General features: G+C 40.6%; 1 protein-coding gene across 1 annotated transcript in view; it reads left to right on the forward strand.

Moving 5' to 3' along the window:
- The window catches only part of LOC112972916 (glypican-5-like), a 378,208-nt gene that overhangs the window by 65,007 nt on the left and 300,978 nt on the right, over positions 1-12,223 (forward strand). The window contains exon 2 of the mRNA XM_026080132.1: positions 251-945. Coding sequence (XP_025935917.1) covers positions 251-945 — 695 coding nt within the window. The remainder of the gene's footprint in view (positions 1-250; positions 946-12,223) is intronic.

Genomic DNA, 12,223 nt, shown 5'->3' on the forward strand with positions numbered 1-12,223 from the left:
AGGGTCTAGCTAGCTAGCGTCGGTAATCTTATTTAAGGAAATACTTTTGTATTATGTGTTGCCTTTGTTATGCACATGTAATATTTAGCTCTGTTTTTTCAATTCTACTACTGACAAAAACTGGATTAGCTATCAGCATATTTGGATTACGGATTGCACGTAACTTTGTTGGTGTCCCTGTTCATTACTAAGATGTCAGCTGCTTATTATTAATCTCTAATGTCTTTCTCTCTCTCCCTCCTTTTTTCAGAGGCCTTTGAGTCTTTGCTTCGCTTTGCTGAGAATCGCACAAGTTCCCTCTTTGAGACAGCTTACAGACCTATGGCAAAAGAAGCAGCAGAGCCGGTTAAAGAACTTTTTACAGACCTCTCTCTCTACATCCTGGGTGCAGAGACTACCGTGGAAAGCGCAGTGTTACGGTTCTTCGACAGCCTCTTTCCTCTGGTATACAGTCGGCTAATAAACCCAGGAATTACAGATTTATCAGAGGACTACACAGAGTGTCTGCGGCTTACAAGGCAAGACATAAATCCTTTTGGACGCTATTCTAAAAATATGGTTACGGAGCTATCAAAATCTCTTTGGGCCAGCAGGATGCTAAGCCAGGCCCTCAGCATGGGCATCGAGGTGATAAATACTACTGAACACGCCGCTCTTACGAAGGAGTGCAGCAAAGCGCTGGTGAAGATGCAGTACTGCCCGCACTGCCAGGGCCTGACGCTGATCAGACCCTGCGTGGGGTATTGCCTGAACGTAATGAGGGGCTGCCTGGCCAGCGTGTCGGAGCTGGATGCGCAATGGAGGGAGTATATCTCCACGCTGGAGTATCTCGCTAATGAAATGGCCACGTCGCATGACCTGGAAACAGCGCTGACGGGAATCCGGAATTCGGTCAACGAAGCCATCCTGCACGCGCAGCTGAACGGGCCGCAGCTCTCTGCCACGGTAAGTGCTCGCCCCTTATTTCGTGCGCCCATTGCTGGCTTTCGTTATTTGATGAATAAACATCTGAACAATTTGGTGGGTTTTTTTGCATCACTTGTTAGCCTTCGACTACATCTTTGTTAATAGTCCGTGAAGGTATTACAGATAATTATGATAGGGTTCAGTATAATCTGCTTTGAAATTGAAGAAAAAATAGTTGGCTGCTTGAGAAGCAATCTTGTAAAGCAGATAGCTCTGGCTTGTTTGCAGGATTTTCTAAACAAAAAAATTTGGCATATATTATACTTGATACCAACAACATATTTTTGTACTCTAAAACTTCTGCATGTAGCAGTCTAGGAGCCGTGCTCCACTGGTCTGGGAGTGTTTGCACTAGAACGTGTGAGGGCATCCCATGAGGGGGAGGCAAAGAAATTCATTTTTTCATGATTTTAGAGTCACTTTATTTTTGTGCTGACCATTGAGATACCAGAAAGGGAATACAGGACAGTGGTGCTACAAAAATGGAAAGAAAGTGGGGGAAAAACATGAAAAATCTTACTTATCAGGGCTTACATAAGCAAATGTTAAAAATATACTGTAGGTGGTTCCATCTTTTGTCAGTGGTAGGGTTCGGAGGACAGAACTATGATGGTAGAGTAAATAATGGCAACTCATAACTGACAGGTTCTCTCAAGGTGTTGAAGATTAGACCAGAAATTGTTGAAATGACTGATAATTCAGCTGGCTACATGCATATGAAGTTCAACATAACTGTCAATGGAAAAAATGCAGCGGTTCGGCCCCAAACAGGGTTGAGACTAATCTGATTGTTCTGGCTGCCTAGAAAGTGAAGGAATTCATGCAGAGAACAAATGAGAAGGAAACAAGAAGGAATTAGGTTAATTCCTGAGCTGAACTCTGGTCACTGTATTATGTAAGGAAAAAAGTACTGGAAAGACTCTAGAAAAAGAAGGTGTAATCAAAGGTGTCCTAAACTAAGAAAGTATTTTGTCAGAAGAAAATGGCTGTATGTAACCTTCAAAGATGCGTAACATCACAGCTCTCTCCAGTTTTATAAGAGCCAACAGTCAGTAGATACGAAGATGGAAAAAACCCATGTTTGGTAATCCAATAGAAAGAATTTTCACAGGGTATTTGCAGTTAGCATCTGAGGTCATGTTGCCTCAGGTACTCCATTGCTTTCTATCAATGACTCTTGAATCTGCCAGTTTATCTGACATCCAAGGAAACACATGAAATATTAGGAAAAGATTTGTCCAGTTTCATGGAGAGCGTGATTGCGATTTTGGAGGGATGTTGCACAGTAGCCGCGGAGCCTACACACAACGGAGAGCAATGGCTCTTGCTGAGGTCTCCTTGGGGGCTTTGTAGACTAATGTGTGCCATAAAGCACTCTTACCTAGAATGCATGATGAACAAATATTCTTACATCTGTTCTACTTTTTACCCTGTGATGCTATTTTTTGTGAGACTTTAGAAGGGAAATGAAAATCAAATTATATTCTGTCTTGTAATATATATGAGTTTTCTGTAGTAGCAAAGACTGACAATAAATAGAAATTTCTCTGAAATCATCACAGTGCCCTGATACTGTTTACACAGAAGTAATTAGGAGTAAACTTAAGCTCCTTGACTATTAGCAGCAAAAATAATGACAGGTATTTYCTGCACTATAAGCAACGTGTTACAAAATGCTAAAGCCTTATTCTGCATTGCATGGGTCAGCCTCATAATTAATATGTGCTTACTTAGCTTGCTTATGTACAGTACGTAATCAGATAATTACAAGTGAAATCAGTGAGTATTTTGCTTTTAGCTGATTTGGAAGCAGAATTGCCTCTGAAATGTCTCTCAGGCTGAGAATGTTCTTTAATTGTTGTTTAAACCATCTTACTTGAGTCTCTTCTGGTTCCCTTGCTTTAAGTTTAAACACTTTCCTTTTCCCATTCAGAATGAGTTCAACAAGAACTGCTGCGTTTGAAACTACATTAATTCTTTCTTTTTTTCCCCAAAAAAATTCTTTTTGTTTTCTTCCATTAGTGAAATCTCTATGCACAAAAAGATTGTGTTTTTTTAGGGAGTGCCCTGTAGGATAGCAAAGGATATTTTCTGTTTGAAAATGGAAACTATATGCCAGTTTGTTATCCTCGGTCTTCTAGCTTCTTCAGATTTCTTCAGGGTAAGATTATATTTTGAAGACTGAGCACGTTCCACTATTTGAGCAAGCATTTAGTCTGATATTGATTTAAATTTTACTGATTAGTTACAGAGGATAACCATTATTTAGAAAATTRAGCCTAATTAAGCTGTATTTCCTTCTCTGGAGAAACGGAAAAGAGTTCAATCTACAGCTTCAGGATTTCCGGCTGTGAAATGGCATTTTGGAGTCCGGCAGCCTGATTCTCAATTACACCAGTACCCCTTTGCACTGCTCTGACAGGATTTATACCCAGTATATTTATTGTTCCTTTTACTTATCTAAAACTTGTTTTCAGAAAAAGAGGATATAACTTCCCTTTTCCTTTCCTACAAAAATGTGGAGACTCCTCTCTGTTCATGCAGTATATTCTTTGGCTTCTGGAAAAATGGAAATGTATAACTTCTGTACGGTTTCTGTTACAAATGCTGTAACTGGTTTCATTCAATTATAAATAATCTATAGAAAACTCATTCAGGAAAGCAGAGTGCTCCTAGTAATTTTCATTTATTCTGAGGCAGCCTTAATTAATGCACCTGCCCTTTTAGGAAACATTTTATATTTTTTAATAAGCAATATGGCTAAAAATTAGAGTTCTTTTTTAGCTTGCTGCCTGCCTAAGGAATTATGGAAAGTTGCATTGTTTTCTTTAAAATGGGAAGGGGTGAAATAAACCTGTAACATGCTCCATGTGCTTTGCTCAAATGAAGTGCATTCAATTACTATAAAGCTAAAAAAACCCACCCAATCCTATTTGTATGAAGAGTGCATAACTGTAAGAGACTGGCCTCTGGTGATCTCTTCCATTACAGCCAAGAGAATTGCCTGATTTGCCAGGACAGCATGTGTGAAAGGTCACCTTGAAGATATTAGTAATCTCTCCTCGGATTCCTCCAGCACGTGCAGTACCATTTGTTCAGTGGTGCTGGCTTGCATCCAGCTCGCTTATACTAATGTGGGCCGGCGCAGCCCGCGGTATCAGCAGCCATCATCATTACTTGCTGGTTTGTCTGCTGGAATCTAATTGTCTTTCGTATTGGTAGGAGCCCGGCTGCTGCTTGGTGCCAGATACACAGACCAAGTTTGTTCACCCTTCCTATTGTTTTTGAGACTTTCTGTTCTTCCTTTTTGCATTTTAAAGCTGGTCTCATTTTTTCATTTATTCAGTCTACTGTGCTGCTGTATTCTAACCTCTGTATTTATGCATCATTTATTCAGTCTACCGTATTGCCATATTTCAGTCTCTGTATTTATGCATCATTCCTGTGGTTTTTTAGTTTAATGCAAGGTGGAAGTAAAATACCTCCAACTAAAACGTGAGGAGGAGGACAGACAATGTTGGAACGCATGCTGTCCACTGGTGCTGCGGAAAGTGTGCTCTCCCCGCTACTGCTCAGGGGTCCTGAACGTATCCCAGTGCAGCAGGCTTGGGCTTCCCTGGAGCTTGCTCATCTTGCTTCCAGACTAGCTTGCTCTTTCCTCATACAGGAGCTGGATCTGAAAGGAAAGATGGTCTGTGGGGTGGRTTGTTGGCTGGAGAGGCAAGAGGTTTGGAGGCAGGACCCTGCTCAGATGCAGATTTCCCGTTGGCAGTTCATGGCTGCTTGCGTTCTCTGCTGTCTGTGGAAAGGAATATATTGCTTTCCTGCATCGGAGGAGTGTTTTGAGGACCAACAGCAAACCAGTGATTCTTTCATTTACTAGATCATCTAAGTGTCGAAGATGCATTTTTGCCCAAATTGGTAAGCTCTGTGATCCCCAGACCTTTCTGTACAGCTGACAAGGAAGAAGATTAGGATGAAGCTGCCAGCTTAGATCTGCTGATCGCCCACCCGGGAGCTTTGTAGAACCATGGTACGGCAAAGGACTTGTTCGTGGTTTGCTGTGGGATTAGGATAAACAGGGTGAGTGTAAACCCAGTGGCAGGGGGTTTGAGTAGAGAGGCTTTGCTTTAGTTCTGGAATATGGTGCTGTGTTTGTCTGTCAAGTTACCAGAGAGTTTGTATGTCACCAACAAAACCGGGTATGTCTCTAGATCCATTCATTTACTTCCTGAGAGAGAATTCACTAACTCTAGCGGCCAGCATCAATTGTACAGGTGCAGCGCGATGGACCTTGGTGCCCACGTATGGCGGGGTAGATGGGAGCATGAGCTTTCTGCCATTTCTTTCCAACTTGTTCATTTATGCCCTGTAGCAAATGATGGGTTGTCTCTTGTTTACTGTATATTTTAGCTTTATGAAGAGTGCTCCCCAGTTAATATTCAGGAACTCAGTTTGCATTGATAAAAGAAGTTCATGCAGCTTTTTGACACGTAAATATGTTGTAGGACTCTGTGCTGAGGTCCTCGTGCAAGAAGCTCTCCCACTGGTCCTAGAGATCGGTTGAGTGTGGGTAAGGATTAGATGGGGGCAGCGCAGTCCTCTTYGCTTTCGGAAGCCCGACCAACTGTTATTTGTTGCTTGTTCCCCGAACGTGCACACTGCAGCCTGGGAGGCTGGCAGGGCCGTTGTGTATCAGTTGCAGTTGTTGAGCTGTCTGAGGTTGCCAGCCCTGGTGTTTGGTGCTTTTCTTTATACCTTAACTCAAAGAGCAATGAGGCCACATGGAAATACCTTTTTAAAATAGAACATTTCTGTACTGCTAATATTGCTGCATATCAGTGCTCCACTTATCAAGAGCAAGAAGGAGGCAAGATTTTCAAAAAGAAACATTTTATAGTCTGAATTCCCACTTGAGCGCGATAGGCACATAATTACCCTTCGTTCTTTTAAGCACATTTCCCAGGTATTGCACAAGCTATGTCTTCTGCTCTGCATGTGGCTCCTTGTGAAACCTGCCTGCCTGCGTGGTGGAAAGAAAATGCAATGTGATGTGTGTTAGCAGGAGTATTTGGGCTGTGGGAAGGCGTGTATTCCTGAGACTTGTTCCTTCTGCTGCATGAAGTTCATATAGCTTTATATGATTTTTGTAAAGTACTTACCTTTTCTTCTTACTGATGTTTTAATGGCAGAAAACCTATCACATGAAGAGAATGTGAAGAGCGGCAGATCTAATATTTTCAGAACAACTGACCGTTTATAGAAGACAAAAGTTCGACGTGTTTTGGTTTTGGATTATATTATTTGTGAAAGCAAAAGCTAATAAAAGTCTTGATAGAGGGGGGATTGTAACACCTAGATATGATCAGAGATCAGGTTTTTGGAGAAAGTGGAAAGATCTGTGTCTTAAGCCAATTATCTGCTTGGAGACGAGCATACCAATTAATTTGATGAAAGTGATATAGAAAGAATAACCAAAATAYATTTTAAAAAATATTTCTCTCATTGTTTTTATTACATCATCATTAATGTTTTTATTTTGAAATAGCTCCTGGTGGTCACAATACAGTAGTAGCACTAAAGAATGCCAAGCTTATAACATTTAGGAAGCAGAAATGCCTTGGCACAAATTCAATGAGACCATTAATGGACGAATATGGGAAGTTAATGAGGCATGGAGGTTGATGTCAAAGATAACAAAAATAAAATCTTTGCTTTCTGCTGCACATTCACAGCTCACAAGCTGTGTTATATTTTCTGAGGGCAAAAATGAGCTTGATTATGTCAGAGGATAGAAGCCAGATAGAATTATTATGAGGCAATGAGGCATTATAAATTTAGATGAACTTACTTCTCTGAATGTTTAAGGGGTAGGGGCAGAAGGACCTGTCACTAATTTTGAAATAACTAAAGAGAGTGATTAAAATATATGGATATATGCAAACTGAATTTATAGTCCAAAATTCACAATTTGCCAGTTTTTAATTTAAAATTATACTAGACTCAAACTTTATAAACCTTAAAGCTCGGCTATGCTTCAAGAGTAGATTAAATGTTCTAAAACATATACGGAAGTTTGCTGGGATATTTCAGTACTTACCCATTCTTGGGACTGACTTTGCATCTCGTGAAAGCAAGCTGAGGAACTGGGACCACACACGTGCTGGGGACTGCAGTGGTAGCTGTGTGAGGAGTCCTATCCTCTGAATGGTTTGTTTTCTTCTTTGAGGAGCGCTGTTGGCTTTACTGTGGAAAATCGAATGCAAACAAAAGAGACTGTCTTTTTATCCTTTCGCCATTGAGATAAACTGTATTCAAATTTGTGTACTTAGAGGGCAAACTTATGCTGTTTTTGCCAAACATTGTTATTACTTTTGCTGTTGGCAAACTGTTCTTAGAAAAATCTATTTGATTTGCACAGACATTCTAATCATGCTAACGCTTCTAAGAAGGTAACTGTGCCTAAATATTGCATAAGCAGGTTTATATTTGGAAAACATTGCTGTTCTGAATAGAGTTATAAGTTCTYCTTCACTCATTCAAATGAAAATTCTGGGAGGTTTTTTTCCCCACCGTTTCTTCTTAACCATATTTTTTTTCTGGTTGATGTAATTGTGTCAGAGACCTTAAATGATCATTTACCTTCTTTCCAATCACTTATAAAATATGGCTTAGTATAAGGCTAAATAAGTAGTCAGGCTTTTCTATGTTGCTGCCAAACCAAAGCTCCATGAGCCTGTAAACTCTGCAGTGCTTCCCTTTGCAATGTTGGCTTGGGAAGGGCTATTCCYGCTGCCTAGCCCGCTCTGCGGAGAGGGCCCCTCCGCTCCGCTCCTCAGGCGCAGGGGGGTATCGTAGGGTTACTGCATGTCCTGAGCAGGTAGCAACACATAGTGGAACATGTTTCACAAGGGAAGTCATTTTAGGATGCTCATTATAGAGCTTTTGCATGTTATCCGCAGTCTTCGGAGCGGTTTGGGATGATGCGAGGGCCGCAGCCTGAACAAAGCTGAATAGCTGCTGCTCGGCATGGTGCGTTTTGGGCACAGCGTGAGCAAAGGGCTTGCAGAACCTTTAGTGTATGGGCACATCAGTACAGGTTTCACCACAAGGTGCACGTCAACAGTGGCCAAACTGAGATTATTCAACCAAACTTACCTTAGGCATTTGTTAGATGCAGACTGCTTCTCTGCAACCTCACCAAGTGCAGAACTACATGAGAAATTCACTCAGCCAAGCGGAGTGAATTCCTGTCCCACAYATTGGAGTCTGTCACATGCAGTACAAGGTACTAATGCAAGAAAATGAGAGGGTGTGTAGAAACCTAACACAGCTATTTTGTAATTTGAAGAGATGTAAAGGGAAAGAGAAGCTGGCTTTGCCTCACTGCTAGCTCAGAGCTGGGAGTCCTGCAGAGGCCCGTGGCAGGAGTGAGCCTCTGCTCTGAGCTTTCCACAGTCTGGATATGCAGCCCAGGCAGCGGGGAAGAAAGGGACGGTGTCAATGTGGGTGTGTGGGGAGAACGGGGCAGAAGATGATGAAGTGGCTTCAGYGATCAGGGGAATTAGTGGCTCAGCTACAAATGTAACCCACGTCTTCGGAGCCGCAGCTAGGCGGTTTGACTGCAGAGCAGCCTTTGGCCCAGCTTTGCATTTTCAAAGCACTCACGGCAACGCCAGGACTGTTATTTCTCACAGCGGTGCTGCCAGCGGTCAGGTGCTTTGCAGCTCTCCAGGGCTCTCTCTGCTGCAGCATGTGCAAATTCACCCTGAGGCTGTGAAAGGGGAAGAAGAAGAGGGAAGACCTTCTCATAGGTCATTAAGATTGACTGTTAGTAATATGGCAAAAGCAGTATTTAAGAGAGTTTTAGCATGGAGAAAGTAGTTGCTTTTCAGATTAATTCAGAGAAGGCAAGCCTTGCTAGAATAAGGTCTGCAGTTATTTGAGATATTTAGCCTATAGGTGGATATGACTGTGGATGTTGGTGGGCTTGGAGAAAGTTGGGAGGCAACATGGARTCTTAAGAAAAAAAAATTGAAGAGACTAAATTTATACAAGCACTGAAGGAGTGGGTAGTAATTGAGTCTCACAATATTCTCATGAAATAGCTGTATGCTGGTGTGTTATGCTGAAAAACAAATTCAGGGAGCTCAAGGGTTTTGTTCAGCCATATATTAAAAAAAAAAAGAGGTAGAACTATAAAATCAGGATTTTTTTCATAAGTCATGGTACTGCACTCCAAGACATCTAATTTTTAGAGAGATCTGAGCATAGGCTTCTAGTGTCCTTTACAGGCACATAWGACCCAGCTCTGTGCATGTCCTTAACCAATTAGAAGTTGCAAAGCTTTGTTTAATGTGGCATTTAGCTGAAACAAATAATGCCTGCTAGGAAGCAGGATATAGTACCTTTGGCACTAAAAAACCAAACTAAGTAGCTATTTGCTGGGTTCAGTTTAAGGGTAGAAAGGGGCACCTGCCTGTGAAAGAATATACTGGTGTTTCCCGAATTGCCCACATTACTTCTGTGAGCTTGGGCCAGAACTTCCTGACGGGAAAAAACATTTGGAAAGAAAATGAAAATATTGGCAAAAATTTCCTGATAGAAATTCAGGAATTGATGGAAAGCTCAGGGAAAATAATGGAGGTTTTCTGAAATCATTAGGAATRGAAAAGAAAAAAACAATCCTGAAAAATAAGCAGTGTTGTTAAAACAGTCACCTTTAGGAAACTAAAAGCTTAGTTGAAGAAAAGATTGCCAAACTTACAGCAGCAGGAGATTGATGCCCGGTAACCTTACAAATTTGAAAAGGAAATGGCAGTACTATGAGCAAAATAACTTTGTGCTGAGTGAGTTCACAGCAACAAAGAGTTTCTGCCAGCCAGTAATGAACTACTTGATTAAAGACATCGAACAGTATCATAAAACACTCCTGGAGACTTTGGAGAACACTTGGAGCTGAACTCAGGTGCTTCCTTCCTTCCTGCAAGTTTTCCAGTTCAAATGATCAACACCAGCTGTCAATGAGTGTGCGAACTGTACTTAGCAGAGGTTAAAGCCCTAAATTTAATTCCTTGTGGTTAAATTGCTGGAAATAACTGTAAAAATTACAAGCAAAGCTATGTTTGTGCAATATTTGCACCAGAAGTGTTGTTTAAAATGTCATTTTGCTTTTTCTAAGCATTTGTTACCAGGAAACCTCCTCTAAAAGCAGAAAATGGAGGAAATGCATGACTATGATGAGGTGTTTGTAGATGGTCCTGACGGAGCCAGAATTGTCACCTATTGAAGCTGTCCATTTTACTAGTGTTTCTTGCAGGCACAATCTTGAATGACACAATCACTTATGTTGAAGGAGCGACCTCCTACATTTTGTTCTAATGAACTGAAGTTACATGAATGTACACCAGATTTGAATCATTTGTGAGTCGAGGACAGGAGGAGCCTGCTTAAAAACTCCCTGGTGAATTGCCTTCAGGCAATTCCTCGTTGCAGTGTAATGCAATGGTCTGTGTCTGTGCAAAAGGTAGAAGAATGGTCTTCACAGCGGAGAAAGATATTTTTGTATGTCGGCATTAAAATTTTGTTTATTGCTCTTGGGGTCTATTCTTGTTAAGGTATTGCTCTGTTCATATGGTCAGTCAAGAATGACTTTTTCAAAAATGTGCTGTGGAACTATAGACCTGTAACCCACTGAATTTCATCGAGTATAAGCACCTAATTCTTGTAGGCAGCCTTATAAATCTTGCCACGTGCTATTTGCTTGATTTAAAAGCCTTTTGACACTTGAGTAATATAGAGGTATTTCTGGAAATAATTATCTAAATTGTTTAATGCATTTGCCTTATTCCCATCTGTTACAAAAGTCCTCTGGAGGATTAGAGTTTGTGTAGTCTTGAACAGTCTTTTAAGGAGCTGCAAGGAGCTTTCTGGCCAGCGCTGGTTAATGAAAGGTCTCTTCCAGGCAGATGTTTGGATATCAAGGAGCAGTCTGGTTTCCTGGTGTTAGGGATCATCTCCTCTGTAGTGATGGAACTGCTTGATATTTGATATTTACCCAGGAATCACTGTCACTACAAACTCTGTTAAAATGAAATATATACATTTCCAATGTCTTAATTATTATGAATCAGAGCAGGAATAAAAAAACATCATATAGTTGGACTGGTTCTAAGAGATACGGTTACTGGGCATTATCCAGCTGTTGTGTTATTTGACTAAATGCRTAGCCAGGAATTTGGTTTTACATAAACTGTATAGCCTTAAGCTTGCTTTTGCAAAGTGGATTCATGTGGATATGCATGTTGCTCTTACACTCGAATGCTGCACAGCCTTCTGTTGAAGGTTGCACCTTACCTCCCAACTGACTGCTGACTTTCTGGAAGTGCATAACTAAACTATTTACAAGTCATTAATGTGTATTAAGATAAAAAGCTCTTTTCTGCCTGGCAGAGCAATGCTCAAGTTGTACTTTCCATTCCCTAAATCTTATATTTCATCTAAACATGTAACCTGAAAATTGTATGTTGAATAATCAAAATAATGGGATTGATGAATGTGACTTTTTACCAGCTTTTGATTTGAGACTGGCTCTGACTGTGATTAGCCATTTTGGGAATGACAGTGATTTGGGGCTCCTGACTTCTGGCAGAGACTTAAGGTCTTTCAGAGACATCCAGACACCACCCTTTTTTTCATTTACAATGAGAAATACTTGTTTGACCTACTTTATTGAGTAAATTTTTGTGGAAAACATGTTGGAGGTGGCGGGGAGGTCCCCAGCAATGCTGTTATACTAGTATGTAGTTGAGTGTTTTCAGCAAATTTTGCATGCTTGTTGGTTCAGAGCAGATACAAGTCTGTATGATTCTGATGTTAAATTTAAGTAGCTCAGGCATATATTCTAATGGACAGTCTACTCCCGGTAAGCTATCCAAATGCAGACAGTAACGATGGCAGGTTAAATGTAAAGCTGAGAAATAGTCTACTTTCAGAGCAAGAAGCCTAAATGATGTAGTAAAAAATTCATTGTTTGTTATTCACTTTGTCTTATGCTTATCATCTTAGTTTAGGGGACTTACCATTTTAAAAAGGTGTGATCGTTTTTTGAAAGGTACATTTTATTAGTTTCATTGCTACTTTCTTTTAAATAAATTTAACAAAAACAATGATATGCTATTTACCTTTAAATATATGCTAAAAACTGCACAAYTGATAAAGCAAGTGTCCTTGGCTGCTGAAGGAGCATTAATCCTGC

Source organism: Apteryx rowi, unplaced genomic scaffold (genome assembly GCF_003343035.1).
Source record: "Apteryx rowi isolate R43461 unplaced genomic scaffold, aptRow1 scaffold_51, whole genome shotgun sequence".
Classification (NCBI taxonomy): Eukaryota; Metazoa; Chordata; class Aves; order Apterygiformes; family Apterygidae; genus Apteryx; species Apteryx rowi.